The sequence below is a fragment of the Beta vulgaris genome, chromosome 9 (assembly GCF_026745355.1).
Source record: "Beta vulgaris subsp. vulgaris cultivar EL10 chromosome 9, EL10.2, whole genome shotgun sequence".
Classification (NCBI taxonomy): Eukaryota; Viridiplantae; Streptophyta; class Magnoliopsida; order Caryophyllales; family Amaranthaceae; genus Beta; species Beta vulgaris.
Window position 1 is genome coordinate 10,463,282 of NC_079210.1, and position 17,445 is coordinate 10,480,726.

General features: G+C 36.2%; 2 protein-coding genes across 2 annotated transcripts; both read right to left on the reverse strand.

Moving 5' to 3' along the window:
• Positions 1-1,357: 1,357 nt before the first annotated feature.
• On the reverse strand, positions 1,358-6,071 carry LOC125493786 (uncharacterized). The gene is made up of 3 exons (XM_048637306.1): positions 5,492-6,071; positions 3,758-4,452; positions 1,358-3,589 (listed from the first exon to the last, which is right to left on the reverse strand). The coding sequence occupies exons 1-3, from the start codon at positions 6,069-6,071 to the stop codon at positions 1,358-1,360; spliced, it is 3,507 nt and encodes a 1,168-aa protein (XP_048493263.1).
• A 4,451-nt stretch (positions 6,072-10,522) lies between these two features.
• Positions 10,523-17,072, reverse strand: LOC104902865 (hypothetical protein). The gene is made up of 7 exons (XM_010690785.4): positions 16,844-17,072; positions 16,142-16,285; positions 14,088-14,340; positions 13,017-13,149; positions 12,761-12,922; positions 11,806-12,081; positions 10,523-10,906 (listed from the first exon to the last, which is right to left on the reverse strand). The coding sequence occupies exons 2-7, from the start codon at positions 16,260-16,262 to the stop codon at positions 10,802-10,804; spliced, it is 1,050 nt and encodes a 349-aa protein (XP_010689087.1). The 5' UTR covers positions 16,263-16,285; positions 16,844-17,072; the 3' UTR covers positions 10,523-10,801.
• Between the last annotated feature and the right edge of the window lie 373 nt (positions 17,073-17,445).

Sequence of the window (17,445 nt, forward strand, 5' to 3'; positions counted from 1 at the left end):
GGTTCAAAACAACGGGACCTTATTCCTATATATAAAAAAATCCTCATACATCAGGAGAGAGAAAGAGAGAATGTAGTGTCAAAATTGTCAACATTACGAGTAATACCACCTCTGTATTTTTTCAGTTGCACCATTTGCCTTTTTGCCACTATTTATCAACCAACTTTGTTAAGTTATATCGCACCATTATATAAGAAAAGTGGGGTCTTATTAAATTCATTTTAATGCGAGAATTTCAAATATCAAATTTTTATAATTTTTACGCACACCAAATAAGAGATATTAAAGAATTGTCTCGGCAAATATGAAAAAGCAAATAATGCAACTAAAAAATACAGAGTTAGTATACAACATTGTAATATGGAAAACGTTGCCAGTAAAAATAGAAGTATTTTCTTAGGTGTTATACTTTGTACTTTCTTAGTTCCAAAAAGATGTGGACATTTGTTTGGGTATGTAGTTTAAGGTGATAAGTCAAGAAGTGCTTATTGAATGTCATTTTACTAATTTAGATTTATTGGGGTATTTTTTTTTTATTGGAGAGAGAAATTTAAGTATTCTTTTATTGATATAGATAGAATGTGAGACAAAGAGTGTAAGAAAACTCAATCTCTATTATATAAGGCAACATATGGGGGACACCAAAAAATAGAAAAAGGAAAAAAAATAAAGGATAACTAACTATTTCATTTGAATGAAAAAAGGGGGGGAAAGTAAGACATTTAAACTGAATATCAGTTTTTTGAAAAAATAAAATCTAAAGACGGTTTTTCTACCCAATTAATTTTATTTTCTATTTCATTTGTTATCACACATTATCGCACGCATTGCGTGCATGTAAGACTAGTACTATAATAATAGTAGAATCATGCCAAAAATTGAAGTGTTCAACCTAATTTAGAACAAACAGAAAAGAAAAGTATATAGACTATCCTGGAAAGATGGGAGAAGGAAGGGTAAGGGCGTGTTTCCCTTACTTTGAAAAACACTAGGTTAAATGAAGTTTAAACAAAAGGTGAAATATGGGTTAATACATTGCACACTAAAAGATTGTTTGGTTAATTATGAAAAATAATTAAATTCCTGTACTACTTTATTTACTTTGTAGATGTAGAACTTCTGAGCAAACTTTGTGTCTCAACCAAATTGCCAATTGTTCGAGTAGGCGTTGAGAAAGTAATGCATTTTTGAGATGAGATGCATGAATTTTTTTTGTTTGACATAAGGGGAAACACAGAAAATTAATCAATAAGGAATAGAAATACCACTATGGCTACTAAATTTAGCCAAGTTGTGTGCAACTTAAACTTATAGTTGATTTTTTTTTTTTTTTTGGTGAACAACGGTAACATTTAAATTAAACAGTTATGGCAAAAAGCCTCTTACAATCCATAGTTAATAAATCCAGACAATAATTAGGAGGAAAGGGAAGGTTCCTAATTACATTAAGGGAGTCCACCCCACTTCTACACTTATGTGATAAAGCGTCCGCTACTTGATTGTTCTTCCTCTTAACGAAAGTGATGCTCATCTCTTGGAAGTAATGCCGCAGCTCCCTGCAATCCATAATAATATCACTATAAAAATCCTCATATAACTCATTCGTACTATTGACCATTTGTACAGCTTCTTGGCAGTCGGAATGGAGAGCAATGAATGTGTAATTGGCCTCACTAGCCATATGTAGCCCCTGACGAATAGCCAATAACTCTGCATGTAATGGGTTAGAAGCATAGGATAAACAATAAAAACCTTGACACCAAATTCCTTGGTAATCTCTAATGATGCATGCAAGACTTGTTTTGGTTTCAATGTCCACAAAAGAAGCATCTACATTCACATGGACCCATGGGTGAGAAATATTCAACCTACAATTTGAGACAGTGCAAGGGGAGTTCACGGGTTTATCCTGATGAGCGATGAACGATCGGGCTAGGGCTAGCGCTTTTTTTAAGGTAATTTGTGGAGAAAGGTGCTGCTTATCTTCGAAGACAGCAGCATTCCGCCCCTTCCATATCTCAAAACATACAAATGGGATCAAGGTTTCCCAACTAACCCCTTCAAAGGACATTGTGCTACGGACACACTCCCTGAACCACTCACCTGGGGCCTCAGTCCAGAAGGATGTCGGGGGCGTAACAAGCTCCCAGACTTGGGATGCCTTGATACAGTCCCTTAGAACATGAATCACACTCTCATTTCCTAAGTGGCAACAAGTACAGAGGCTATCATGAATAATTTGTCTATGTTGTAAGAGGGCTCTAGTAGGAAGTCTACCCCACCATACGAGCCATGCAAAAATTTGTAATTTAGGAGGAATATTTAGTCGCCACACCCATTCACCCCCAACCCTTGAAGCACGATTGGCGACAACCTGGTTATAGGCAAGAGACATCGAAAATTTTCCTTTGTGAATTAAGTTTGAGAAGCTTTTGTCACTCAGGTGACTATTAGGTGGAGATAAGTAAGTGATTCGATCCTTGATGAAATCTGGTAAACATATAGAGATGGGATGAAGGTTCCACTCATTGTTAGAGATAAGCTCAGCTACGCTAAGATTTTCTTCCCCCCTTCCTAACGGCCCCTGGATCCATTTTCTAATGGGCCATATGCCCAACCAATCATCTTCCCATACGCGGATGAGTCTACCATCCCCTAATTTCCACCTAGTGCTATGGTCAAGGATGGGTGCTCCCCGCCCAATGTTTTTCCACACTTGAGATCCTTTTCGAAAAGCAAGGATATAGTTGGCTCTAACATATTTCGATGTAATACACTCTTTTGCTAAGTTATCCTCCCCTTGGGTCATTTTCCAACCTAGTTTAGCAAGAAGTATATCATTAAGGTCGCTATGACTCCTAATACCCAAACCCCCCATATGCTTAGGGAGAAAAGTGTGCGATTGTCCTACCAGATGCAGCTTCTTTTTTCCCTCCAAGTCCCCCCAAAAAAAGTCATTACAAATTCTATCAAGCTCCCTAAGGGTTTTTTTAGGAAAAAGCGTGACTTGCATATAATATGAAGCCACAGTGTTCAGGGAGGTTTTTATTAGAGTAAGGCGCCCCGCTCTAGACAACAAGTTAACTTTCCACATTGCCAATTTCCTCCTAACCTTATCAACGACAAACTGAACCTCACCTCTACTGGGTCTCTTGTGAGAGAGAGGCAACCCTAGGTAAAGCCCTAAATTCTCACTCTGTCGAACCTGAATGGTGTCTTGGAAGTCTGTTCTATCCGCAGAGGGAGTATTAGGGGAAAAAACCAGCCTACTTTTATCCTCGTTTATTTTCTGCCCTGAAAGCTCACAAAAGGTATTCAAAATCTGCTTTAGGGTGTTCGAGGTCGAATTATCTACACGTCCAAAGATGAGAAGGTCATCTGCGAACATAAGATGAGAAATGGGGATCCTCTCTTTCCCCACCCAAAATGGTGCCCATGTCTTGTCCATACATGCATGATTGATCATCCCTGTTAGGTATTCTAGGCAAATATTGAACAGAAAGGGTGACATAGGGTCACCTTGGCGAAGGCCCCTAGAATGCTGGAAAGCTTCAGTTTTCCTACCATTGATTAGAATGGAAGAGGAGGCCTAATTTATACAGTTCATGATGAGAGAAATGGACTGAGGATCGAGGTTTTGTAGAGCTAGACAGTGTCTAATGAAATCCCATTCTAGTCGATCGTAGGCCTTTTCAAGGTCCACTTTTAGGGCAAACCAGCCTTTTTTCCCCTTTTTTTTGTTCATCGAATGGAGTACCTCAGAGGCTACGACAAGGTTAATATCCGTTCCCCTACCCTGAATGAAACCATTTTGGTTTTTGGAGACCCACGATGGTATTAAAGGTTTCATCCTATTCACCAAAATTTTCGTTACAAGTTTGTAGACAGTGTTGCACAGGCTAATTGGTCTTAATTGTTTCACACTCTCCGGGTTCGGTTGCTTGGGGATTAGACAAATGAGAGCTTGTCCCAGATCCTTTGGAATGTCTCCATTTTTGAACCATTTTTGAATATTATTACAAATTTCCGGTCCAACTATATGCCATTCCTTTTGGAAGAAAATAGGGTGAAAACCGTCGGGTCCAGGAGCCTTAAGTGGTTTCATTGCAAAGAGCGCTGTTTTAATTTCGCTATCAGTCGGGGGGTAGGCTAAGTGAACTTGTTCATCTGAAAACCTGAGGGAGGATCTCTGAGACACTATTTTCTCGGTGTTATAAAGATTGATGTAAAAACTTTGAATTAGATTTCGTAGTGCCTCGTGTTCGGTGACCACATTTCCACAAGCATCCTTTAAACATCGAATGGCACTTTGTTGCCGCTTAATAAGCACACTTCTGTGGAAAAACGCGGTATTCCTATCCCCCTGGGTCAACCACTCAACTCGACTTTTTGCTAACCACAACCATTCCTCATGAAGCAGGGTGTCAAGCAATTCCTTTTGAAGGGTTTCCTCTAAATCAAGGTGAAAACGAGAGTCCGGATTATATTGGACATAATTTTGGATGCCTATCAACCTAGCTGTAATACGCTTCTTTTTTGCATAAATATTTCCAAACACTCGCTTATTCCAAACTGACAAGTCCTCACCTACTTTTCCCAACTTGGCGCCTAGGTTTTCCGTTCTATACCCCCAGGACTCTTGGATTACATCTTCGAAGGAGGGGTCATGAATCCACATAGGCTCAAAACGAAAAGGTTTGGTTCCCTTAGGTGGGGTTGGTGCATGAAAGGAACATAATATAGGGGCGTGGTCCGAAGATATCCTAGGCAAGTGCCAAATGCACGAGTTCGGGTAGGCCGTTAACCACTCACCATTCCCAAACGCCCTGTCCAGTCTCTCAAATATAGGGTTAGATTTCCTTTTATTTGTCCATGTGAATTTAGGGCCATTAAAACCAAGATCAAGTAAATTACAGCTATCCATAGTATGATTAAACAAGTTGGTTCTATGGTGTTTTATTGGTTTACCCCCCCATTTTTCCGATTGAAACATGACCTCATTAAAATCCCCTATTGCTAGCCACGGCAAATTAATAGAGTTTGAAATATCACATAAATCTTCCCAAACATGCTTTCTAATTTTAAACTTTGTACTAGCATAAATTGCAGAAAGAAAAAAAGTTTTGTGAGTGTTTACCTCCACCAAAGCGTGCACTCCTTGAGCGTTTTTATTGATAACATGGACATTCACCCTAAGGGAATCCCACATTAGCAATATGCCGCCCGCATAACCCACAGGGTCAACAAGAAACCAAGAATCATAGGGAAGGCTACCAACAATTTCGGCCGTGTGAGAGCGAGAGGTTTTGGTTTCGGCCAGGATGAGCAGGTCCGGTTTGTTGTGGGATATTAGATGGGATAGGTTGGGCTTAAAGGTATTTCGCGCTAAACCCCGCGCATTCCAATAGAGAACGGACATATTATATGGGAGTTGAGGTTTCTTTTTTAGAGCCGAAATGACCCCGGATTTCTTTCCTGCCCATGGACTTACCATCTCCCCCGTCATGGGGCACATCCACTGCTGCCTTAGTGGCTTGACTCTCAAAGTTGTAGTTCTTTGGGGTCTTTTGCCTTTTTCCCCGTCCCAATTGAGCATGAGTGACATTTGTTTCAACATGGGCATGAGGTCCATCTCCACCACTGCATTGGTGTTGCTGAGAGATGACCACTCGATGGTCTCGAATTTCAGACGGAACCTGAGTCTTTTCTGTAGAATGAAAGGTTGGGGGTCTAACCATGGACCTAGTTGTTGGAGCACTGCCCGTTCTTCTTCCTCGACTCCTCCCTCTTTCCTTAACAGCCAATTGAGTACCAACCACGGCACCATCGGGAGATGTGCACCGTCTTGGACTTGAGGCAGGTGAGCGGGAACAATCACTCCCTGGTGGTACATGAGAAGGCTCTGATTTTCCTCCGTCACTACGCTCGGTTCGAGTATCAGACTCTTGACCTCCGCAAAACTCAGCTCGTCGAGCATCTCGCCCTCCTGGCGTAGGTAGAATACTTCTTGTTGGTTCACATCGGGCAAAAGAGGGAGCATTGGCTTTGCAAGGATACAAGGGTATCTCCATTCCCTTCGAAAGACATGTGGGGGGGAGCGAGTGGGAGAGACGGGGGGTGAATTTTCTGTTGATGTGGGGGATAGGGGTGGTGGGGTGAGATCGTTTCGCTGGACTTGGTGGTGAAGAAATTGGTGTGGGAACATGGGATACATGGTTGAAACTTTGCGATAATTTGTTTGGAGAGAGAGAAAACTCTGGAGTGGGGAGGAGAGGGGGTAATAAAGAGGGCTGAGATGGCTTTTTGGGTGTGGAGCTCGAAGTCCCCGTTTTCGCCTTCCCATTGGCGGTGTCAGAGGTTGTGATTCGCTCGTCCAAATCCTTCAGAACGTCAAAGGAGTTTTTGTGTACAGTGCTACCTTTTTGGATTTGATGGGACATATCAATCCCATGAGATGAGCACTAGTAGAAAAAAGGCTACTTGCTGCGGTTAAAAAGTGCCCTATTGCTGCGGATTAGGACGCGCAGCAATTAAGGGCGCAGCAATAGGTATTAATAATATTGCTGCGGTTTTAAACCGCAGCAATATAAAGAAATATTGCTGCGGTTTCTAGCACAAAACCGCAGCAATATTATCATTTTTTTATCTGTTTAACACGTAATATTGCTGCGGTTTTTAGACCAAAACCGCAGCAATATGTACCTCTACAGGTAAAAAAAAATTATTATTTTTTTTTTTGCATTAGTCAATTAAATTTGAAATATTAAAACCAAATAATTAACCCATTCATTATCCATTAAATTCTCATACAAACTGAATATAAAATAACATGAATCTCATTAATATATTAATATATAAAGATGAAAAATTAATTACATGAATATTACAAAAGAATAATATGTAAAATGAAAAAACAATCTAAAAAAACGAAAAAAAAACTATCTAAAATGAAAAAGCAAAAAAAAAAATCTACAAAGTAATCAGAAAAAAAAGAAAAAAAAAAACGAAAAAAAACGAAAAGAAACGAAACAACAAACAAACAAACAGATCAGTGGTGGCTTGGCAGATCTGATAATCAGAAACAACAAACAGATCTAAAAAGTAATCAGAAAAAAAACGAAAAGAGACTAAAAACGATATACAAAAAAGGAAAAAAAAAAACGAATATCTACAAAAAAAATGAAAAAAAACGATCGAATATCTACAAAGAACCGAAAAAAAATCTACAAGGAAAAACAAACACAACCAAATATAAAAAGTAACCGAAAAAAAATGAAAAAAAGGAAAAAAAAAGATCAAATAACTAAATGAAAAAAATATCTACAAAAACTAAAATCACGATCAAAAAATAAACGATCGAAACAAACAGATCAGTGGTGGCTTCGCAAATCTGATAACCAAAAAAAAACGCGAGAAAAAACTAAAGTGGTGGCTTGGCAGATCTAGATCGAACGGCGGAGTAGAGGAGCACGAATACTCTGGTCGAGGCCGGTGGCTTGGCGGCTTCGTCGCGTCGCTGCGTTCGAAGGCTGACGGGAGCGGTCGAGGCTGGTGGACGACGAAGTTCTTTGTCGCTCCGTTCGAGGTTGACGAGAGCAGTGGAGTTCGAGGAGAGCGTGTCGCTCCGTGCGAAGGACGACGAAGAAAGAGAGAGGGTTGAGAGAATGGAAGGTTGACAGGAGAGAGAGGGTTGAGAGAATGAGGGTTGAGAGAATGGAAGGTTGAGAGAGAGAAGGTTGAGAGAATGGAAACGGCTGTGAGGATTGAAAAAATGACAAGGAAAAACCTAACACGCGTTTTTATATTTTTTTTAAAAATATTGCTGCGGTTGCCACGTAGGACCGCAGCAATATATTAAAAAATTATTTTTTTAATATATTGCTGCGGTCTTACGGGGAAACCGCAGCAATATTAGTTGTTGTGGGCCCCACATGTTTTTCAAAATTGACCTGTTGAACGATATTGCTGCGGTTTTTGGCGGGAACCGCAGCAATATTGTCATTTTCAATTTTTTTATATTTTTTGCGTATTATATTGCTGCGTATAGGTAAAATCGCAGCAATATCAGCGCAGCAAATAGCATTTATTCTACTAGTGGAGGAAAGAGAAGTTTGATCTGCATTCTGGTAAAGAGAGGCGACAAATTTGCCCTTTTTGAGTACCCACTTTTGTTGTGGGCCCCCTGTGTTTTGACTTCTTTCAATTTTATCTTTTCCCTCTTTTTTGTTTTTCAACTGTACCCATGCTTCCTCCTGGTGTTTCAATTTTTCCGGCACCGTGATAGGGTGCATTTCCTGGTTATTCGCACTATGTCCGAACACATTGCACTGAGAGCAAAACCACGGGCCATCATTGAATGTTATTTTCTGATAGAAACCTCCTAACCATAATCCCTTAGGTGGTGGTTTTCCCTCTTCTGCCAAAAAACAAAACCGCGCGTATCTTCTTCCTTCTCCTTTTAGTGCAGCGCTATCAACTCGGAGGAGATTTCCCATGGCTTTACCAATGGTTTCTAGCATTTTCTCCTCAAAAAACTCCAAAGGTAATTCATGTAAACTTGCCCACGCTGCTCCTGTTCTTGGTATATTTTTTGATGGCCTAAAACCTGGTTCCCAGTTCTGGATCCATAAGTGGAAATTTTGGACCATCCACGGGCCATTAGAGAGTAGCCTAGATTTCCCGTCGAGCGTTTCACATTTCAGAGTATAGAAACCCCTACCTAATGCTATGAGATTTGGGATTCTCTGGAGGTTCCATATTCTTTTTAATTCCCCTGCTAAATAGTCTTTTGAAAAGGACTTTCCGACGACCTTTATAGTTACAGCTAGGGACCATGGTTCACTTAACTTCTCGTATTTTTCCGAGGAGATTGGAATGAAAATGTCCCCATCTACATTTTCCCGGGGAGGGGATGTCGCAGAGGGGAACACAGTAGGGGGGAGGAAAGATTTTGAGGGAGGTGGGGCAGCAGAAGATGGTGAAGATAAAGAAAGCACATGGCTAAAGCTTCTCTGGAGAAAGGAGTGGGTCGGAAGGATAATGGTGGTGGTAGGTTTAAGGGGTGGCGGAGGGGGGTCAGGAGGTGGAGGGGGTGGGGGATTCTTGGTTTCTTGATGCTTCCCGGAGCTTACGCTGGAGTCCTCGCCTGGGGAGGGGGGGGGGGGTTTGTGCCTTGAGGGCGGGAATTTCTCTCTCCTGGTCTTTCTCTCTCATTTACACAGGAGTAAAGTAGAGTATGATACACTAACTTATAGTTGATCAACCTTGTGGGTAATGCACCATTTGTTTGGTCATAGTCCATTTGAGATCCAGACCATGAGGCTTATGGTAATCCTTGCTTCAGCGTCAGTCTTGCCAGATTGTAAGTTAGTTTGAACATTTATATGATGAAGATTGCGCGAGGTGGCCTATTCAAAGGCCTTGAGACATGCTATGCTTTCCTCGTAGAGGGAAGAGATGGCTTGACCATAAGCGCCTCCGAACGAGAATTCCGCAGATGAATAATCTGCATCACTTATGGTCCAGACATAACTTGCACCATGTATTTCGATATTTGAGACATCATGTAGGGGATTGAGGATTGTTTCTGTTAAGTGTTTTGGAATAAGAATAATTGTGATAATTTCAATATTTGACCTGCGTAATCGGGTATTTAAGCGGTTCTGGTTCCAAAAATTATTCCTACTTATTGGACTCTGAAACAAAACCTACATATCTAGTTCTTATTCCGAAATTGAGGGTTCCAAACTGATTTCAAGTTTGGAAGGGATTACCTAACTATATTGCATACCCTGGAGTCAGACTCCTATAGCCTAAATTAGCTTTTGACTTCAATACCATTGTACGCATTTCAATTTTAGCTTTAATTTTAAGATCCAATGGGGCGAGCAAATTCAGTATCAATAAAATCCAGAAAAGAGTTCTTCCTTTTTGTAGAGGGATAAGAAAGCATAACCTAATCAAACAGTGTATTGCCCTCTAGTATCGAATTTCCAATGAAGAAAGTCATATTTGGTTTGAGGTGGAAGTTTCATGAAGATTGTGTCTTGTGCATCATTAAAATCTTTTGAGATGAGAGAGGGGTTCCAACTTCCAACTAGGAGGGTTCCAGTGAGTGAAAATTTTAACTTTCCGGCCTTGAGCTTAATTTAGAGTGGTAGCTAACATGCTGCTCACATTGTTTATTTTTTCCATGGATCAAGGATTGGGGCCGTTCTAACTCCTTAGATTAGGATGTAATTTGGTTTAAGCAATGCAATTTTACCCTTGTGAAAGAAAAAAGATTCATTTTCCATAAGAATTATACTTAAATTATTATGAAATAATGGAATATATTTATTTCATAAGATGAAAGATCTACCCACCCTCCTGAGGAAGGGCCAAGGGGGTAATCAAAAGATTGGAGTCACTGGACTTACTTGCTCAAGTAATTTTTTTCAATAGATTATCAAATTTTGATACTAGATGATATTTATGTTATAAAATGAAAGATCTACCCTCGCTACAGAGGAAGGGTCAAAGATTAATCAAAAGACTCGGGCAACTCGCTCAAGTCTTTTTTTTAGAGACAATCAAATTTGTGTATTAGATGAACAACACTTGTATACGAGATATACTGTGCAGCTCTAAAACTACATAGGTAGAGACATGACTTTAATTTGGAGAGCTTATTGCAAAAAAGACCATCATTATTTTCCTGGAATTGTTTGCTGATTTTGGAACCAAAAAGAACCTTAAAATAAATTTGAAAACAATTTCCTTACAAAAATTCTCTTTCACCTCCCAAAATAAAATATCTATATCAAACAAGTGAATCCTTTGATGCTTTGACTTTTTCACGACCTTCATTATCTTGGAGACCCACATTCTTGGCTGATGATAGTGGCAAATTTTCCTTGTCCTTTATCTGCAACATGCCATTCAAAATGCCTTTAGTAAAATCTCTTTCACTAGCTACTACTAGTATTGTTTAGTGTTTTCTCCATTAAATGACATTTAACCCACTTTGTTTTTGACAAACTTGTTCTCACTAGTCACTAACATAGACACCCTTATTTATGACTTTGTTCCTATTTATCACAGTAATATGTAAATAGGAGCATTACACAATGACAATTATGTAATTTTAGGAATATGCTAAAAAATAAGCGATATTTGAGTAGCTTTTCTCTTTTATATAATTATTAATTAAGGGTAATGTTACATGTAGCATTAAATACATTAAATACATTTCTTTAAATGGAAACAATTTAAGAATTAAGAATTAAATACATTTCTTTAAATAGAAACAGTTTAAAAATTCAAGACACATTTTCACATCAACTGAGGTAATAAATGCTTGATTCAATATTTTATTTTTATTTTAAACACCTTCTACATAGCCCTAAGGACTATGTATATCATTTTCCTATAATTAAAAATCACAAAATTGGTACTATGATATGCACTATTGCACTATATACATATCATATGATGAATTTGTAAATTTTCCTAATATCTATTTGGAACTCCAATATTTTTCCGAAAATATGCTTTTACAAAGAGAAAAATGAAAGAATTTGAATAGCGAAAGTCAATAAATTGTTGGTGGAGGAAAGGGAATAAACTTGAAAAGAAACCAAACAAAAAATAGTGCAAAGTGAATGGTGAGACTACTAATCAAGAATATATACATACTTTTCCAGAAAAAGAAGATAAAAAGGAAAGTAGTTTTGATTTTATGAAAGTAGTATAAAAAACAAGTCGCTTTGCCAACAAAGTGGAAACAGTAAGAATATATATAACAATGGGAAAAAGGTAAATTACCTGGGAGTTTGTGGATAATTCCCCAGTTGGGATTTTCTTTTTGGTTTCATTGGTGCAGAAATATGAGTACAATCCCATCCCAAAAACAGCTATAGTAATTCCAATAATATTTCTCTCAGTGAAAGGATCATGCAATAATGTATAACCAAACCCAAGAACTAGGCATGTCTTCAAATGGCCCAGTACTTGATATGTTACTGGTGATGTCTTCCCTATTACTAAAAATGTGCTGAAGTTCACCGATACCGCTATCAGGCATGACATTATAATAAATCCCTGATCATCAAAATAGATAATTTATTATTATATGCTTATTAGCTCAATATTATGCATATGGATTATTGTATGAGTATGATCACCTTATAAGTTTTAGTGTCTGTCTTTCTTTATTTGTTTCATTAGTACCATTTTAACTAATGTTGTCAAACATATCCTTGTATTTTTGTGATTGTGAGAATGATGTCGAAATAATCCTTAATGTGATGATGCTGGTGCTTGCTTCTTTTTTTAACCATTATTTCCTACACAAATTCTTAATTACAAGTATATTCTATACCATCAATTGATCATGTGACGTTGGTTGATTATTATAAATAATCTAGTTTACAGATAATGCATGTATGAAATTACTTATATTCTTTAAAATTACTAATATAGTTACTATTAAGGGATATATAGTAGTGATCAATGACAAGCACAAATATTGATAATGCAAATCTGGTCTTATTCGTAATACTACACGACTATTTGTACGTGTAACTTGTCACACAAATATCTTAAGGTGAATGGTGAAATTAACGTAGTAAAGAGAATGACAAGTGTAACATAATTAAGTATTTTGTTGTATAACAAGTATTGGTACATATGTATATCTTGGTTCATACAATGCATGCATATTATATAGAATACCATGTTAGGCCAAAATGAGGGAAGATTAGGAAAAAAAGCAACCTACCGTAACAATTGGAGAATACTTGAAGGCAAAGACATTCTGCTTGGTAAGAAACTTATCCACCAGAGGACCAAATACAAAAAGCACAGCCGCTTGATATGGTGCAGATTGATAGAGAAGTTGTGTAGACGATACATTCAGCCTTTTTTGTATGGTATTTGTCAGCTATATTAGGTTTTGGTTAAGGAATGCTAACCATGTATATATTATGTATCATGTATGTCAAAATCATAATTAGTTTTACTAATGAAAAGGATACAATCTGTCCAACGCATGTTGTGATTATCGCTAGACCAGAAAGAATTGTCCCAACCAAATTAAGCTGCAGGTCAGTGATAGATGCAATCCCAACTCCCACCAGCAAGACGAACAGTGAAAGCTTTATCTTCCGACTGTAATTTTCAAAGCGTTTGCAATCAAATAAATAGTTTAATCATTTCCTAACATATTTAAGTCACATTATCTTCAACTTAAAACAAATATGAAGTCATGTATTTTTTTGGAATTCCTTATTAATTACTTCAGTAACTTAAGTAGCTTTATCTGTAATTTTGACTGCGTTTTATACAAAATCTTTAGGAGTAATATGCTTCTTTCGTATCTAAATGAAAGTAAAAGTTATACCGTAGCATGATTAATATAATATTTTGACCACATTTCTTTCAGTAATATGAAAAAAAATAATTATACAAAAGATATTGTTGGATTAGTATCAATGTAAATTATCAAAAATTTATAATTTTACTAATAATTTATTTAAGGTAGCTAAGTTGAAGTCTCATGCAAGGAAGGGGAAAATTAGGATTCGTCTTGCAAGAGGTGAGACTCAATCCTAGGATCTCTGAAATCGAAGGTAATGTCAATATTACTAGACCAACACTTCACGCTCAATATTACTAATAATTAGTTTGAGATATTAACAACCATAGTTGTATGTATGCAAACATGAATTTTAAAGTGTTGCAACTGTTTGTAAACAAAATACGTATAAAAACAAGACTAAACTTTTTGTAATTTGTACGAGTACCTATTCTTTTATTGCTAATTTTGGCTAGTAGTTTTTGTTGTTGTTGTTATTGCTACTTTATATAGTACTTATATGATATTTATCCTCGAAGTTGTGTGTTAGACAACATGAGAAAACGCATGATACAAGAAAAACATAAAAATAAAATGAGAATAGTGTATTAGATTCAATCGTGAAACTGTTTAGCAAAAATCAAATTTCAAGAGCTAAAGTCGGTTCATAATGAGTAAAAATTCAGGTGGAGAGAAAACAACGAAAGCAATTTGTTAGGAAAATGTTAGAAGTAGGAGTATGATATGAAACCTGAAATGTTTATTGAGGAAAAGAGTTTCCAAGAGAACAGTGAAAGGTATGATGGCAAGCTTGGTCATCTGGTAGAATCCAATGGAGTTAAATCCAAGGCTCAAGTTAAGAAGACCAATGGAAACTCCATTTAAGATGCCAAACAAAACTACAGTCTTCATGTCCACTGATTTTGTCTCAAAAAAATTGAGCCGTTGCGCAAGGTGAAGAGTACAAAATGTTACCATCAGATGCCAACTTGTCAGTGTCGTTGCTGCAAACACAAACCATGTTAAATTGTTTTATAAATTTGCTTAATTTACCATGAGGAGATGAAGCATGAAAATATTATTCAGTTGTACATTCTAATCAACTTCACCTAAGAATTATGATTGACCATTTAGAGCGCGCATATTCTTGAATTGCAAGTTTAGCATGTTTCTCTTTAGTTGGCTTATCATTGTTATCGTTGGTTGAGCCGTTGCCAAGCTCAACCACCAAAACATGGACGACTGCTTATTAAGATTTTATATATGGACAACTAAACAACATACTAGTCCCTCCGTCCCATAATATAAGCCCCTTTCCTTTTAAAGTGTCCCAAAATAAAAGTCTTGTTTCTATTTTCAATCAATAATTATACCCAAAATATCCCCATGAAAATAATTTAACTCCCAAAAAGTCCTCATAATTTCAGCTTCCAATGCACCATTATTAATGATAAAATAGAATCTCATAACCCATTAAAATCCTCGACACATTAAACTATGGACTATTAATGTTAAGTATTTATTTTCCAAGAAAAAAACAATGTAAGTGTTTCCCAATAAAAATGAATCTTTTTATTTAAATAAAACAAGATTCTAATTTATCTTAATTTCCGTGTAAAAACAGAATGAATCATGACTTATATTATGACAGAGGGAGTATTTTATAACTACGCCTTCGGAACAAGCAAGCAAACTAAAATTTGTGGGAAAGCAAAGACTATTGGTTGTTATGCTTCATTTTGTATAGTGGCAGTTCAATTTATACTAAAATACCATACTTCTACTTTCACAAAAATGTTGTTACATATTTATCTTTTAGATGTACAAAATTAGTTGTTATAGACCATTTTTGGCAAGTGTATATTCTCTATTTTTTTTTTTTTTGGTAAAGTTGGACTCCACACCTATCAACTCACATTTTCGCTATATTTTTTTTACTTTCCTAAAAAATTGTGTCAAAATATTTTAACATTGAATGTGAGTTAAGTGTAACACTAAATCTATCTGTATAAATGTTTTAATAATATTAATTATTTACTTCATCCATTTCAAAATACTGAAAACATTTTGACTTTTACACTATTCACTCACTCTTGTTTGACCGTATTTTGCGAATTTAACGTACAGAAAAATCAAGTCACATGAGATCTTGTTAGATTCATCTCGATATATAGATCTTGTTAGAGCGGGATCAATATATGAAATCAGAGATATGAATGATTAAGGTTATGCGTTGACAGGCGTATTCAGATAAAGGTTTCAAGTAATATAAAATGGATGAAATATAAGCTTTCTTTATTTTAGATGCTGTATCCATAGGAAGTAAGAACCTTCTGATCATATGAAAACTATACCAGGTGATACCAATTGTATACATGCATAAAATCTTTTCAATTTGTATTTTTGACGAATTTTTGTATTATTCGTTGACTGATATGATTATTTTAATTTTTCTAGAATGTATAAATTATATCATTTAATTTAACACAGAAAGAAAACTGTGTGACATGGTTTACATGTCTAGTATTACTAGTAAAGTAACTTTGTCTATCTATTTTTTTAGGGGATGTACTTTGTTTACTTACAAAAAGGAGGATATGAGTATATGTAAAAAAAAAAAAACAAAAACTCAAAAAAAAAAGAATATGCAAAAAAAAGGAGAAAGGGAAAGTCAACGTATGAAGCATAATTTACTTTCTTTCATAGGGAAAGCATTTTATTTTCCTTAAAAAGGAAATAAAGCTCAAAGATAAAGAAAAATTAAAGACTAGAGAGAGAGAGAGGGGGGGCAAAAACATGACGTACCAAACGGGAAGCCAAGATTACTCATCAAAGCTTTGTTGCAAATGACAATGGACACTGATGATGCCACTGAAAGAAACAATGCCCCAACTACTCCTACTTGGATCCCCCATTTCTCTCCCATCTCTTTTTGAAATATTTATTTACCTGTTATATCAATGATTATTAAAGTCATTATGGTTAAACTAAAATTTACAAATAATGAAACTTCTAAGATAGAGTAAAAAGGATACAATTAAGTATATGTACAAATACAACACATAAAAGAGAGGGAAAATTTCCGGAAGTAAGTAGAACACCACCAACATTATTAAGAGTGTGATATTTTCTTTCATTTCTACAAAATTCATGTTAAATGTACAAATTTTGCTACCTCTTACTATATGAACTAATATGCAATATGTAGCAAATGACATAATTCGCTTCAATATGCAGTTATGCACTAATATGCACATATTTTGCTTTACATACACGGATACACATGATTGTATACTCGGTGTGATTTCTTTGACAAAACCTCTTTTTCCTGAATGTCATAGAATATTACTTATAGAAAAATGTAGAAAAAAGAAAATTGCTTTAACTAATTAAGGACCACTATCTAACTCTTTTTTTTCGTCTTCCTTTATCTTTACTACCTTTCATATTTTTTTTACGGGAGGAATAATGTAGAACAACAATTGCCTAGATAGCAAAATTACGTACCTTCACCAATTGATATGGTAGCCTGGATTGATCAATGCAATGCCCAAACAGGCAAATGACGTATTTTTGGATACAATTAAATGACAAGTTTTCTATATATTCTTTTTTCCCTCCAATTTTGAGTCGTATGTGTTTACGAGAAAAAACAAAAAGAAAAAAAAATAGAGAAAGAGAGACAAAAGCATAAGAAAGAAGAATAGAGGAGAACATATTTATTTTGGGGCCAAACGGAAAGTGGTTGTTGGTAACTTGTAAATGTCATAATTTTCAAGTGGTTTCTTTTTGTAGTATATAGCCTGCAGTTGAGGTATACAAGCAATTACTTTGAGGCCAAGCAAGTATACAATTGCGGTGCACCGTGCATGGACAATGTTCTATCAAATTCGAGTTTGTTAACACCAAATATAAGTACAAATTATGAAGATCACTTGGTTGCACATATGAAGTTGTATATATTTTTAAGTGTGTGATATGCAAGAAGTTCTATGCAGGCTTTAATTTGTTCTACCCTCTAGAATTAAATTTATTCTAAAAAAAATAAGTTCACATACAAAAAAAAATAGGGCTAAATGAATTAAAAAAAAACAGTGTTTATAGTTCAT

What these genes read in the sequence shown, in the direction of transcription:
- LOC125493786 (XM_048637306.1), bottom strand. Translation starts at nt 6,071, where the DNA reads ATGGAGATACCCTTGTATCCTTGCAAAGCCAATGCTCCCTCTTTTGCC. An exon ending in GCCCCATGACGGGGGAGATG is followed by an intron (nt 4,453 to 5,491) that starts GTAAGTCCATGG and finishes ACCTTGATTTAG; the next exon opens with AGGAAACCCTTCAAAAGGAA. An exon ending in ACCTTGTCGTAGCCTCTGAG is followed by an intron (nt 3,590 to 3,757) that starts GTACTCCATTCG and finishes TGTATAAATTAG; the next exon opens with GCCTCCTCTTCCATTCTAAT.
- LOC104902865 (XM_010690785.4), bottom strand. Translation starts at nt 16,262, where the DNA reads ATGGGAGAGAAATGGGGGATCCAAGTAGGAGTAGTTGGGGCATTGTTT. An exon ending in TAATCTTGGCTTCCCGTTTG is followed by an intron (nt 14,341 to 16,141) that starts GTACGTCATGTT and finishes TTGTGTTTGCAG; the next exon opens with CAACGACACTGACAAGTTGG. An exon ending in CAACATGCGTTGGACAGATT is followed by an intron (nt 12,923 to 13,016) that starts GTATCCTTTTCA and finishes AACCTAATATAG; the next exon opens with CTGACAAATACCATACAAAA.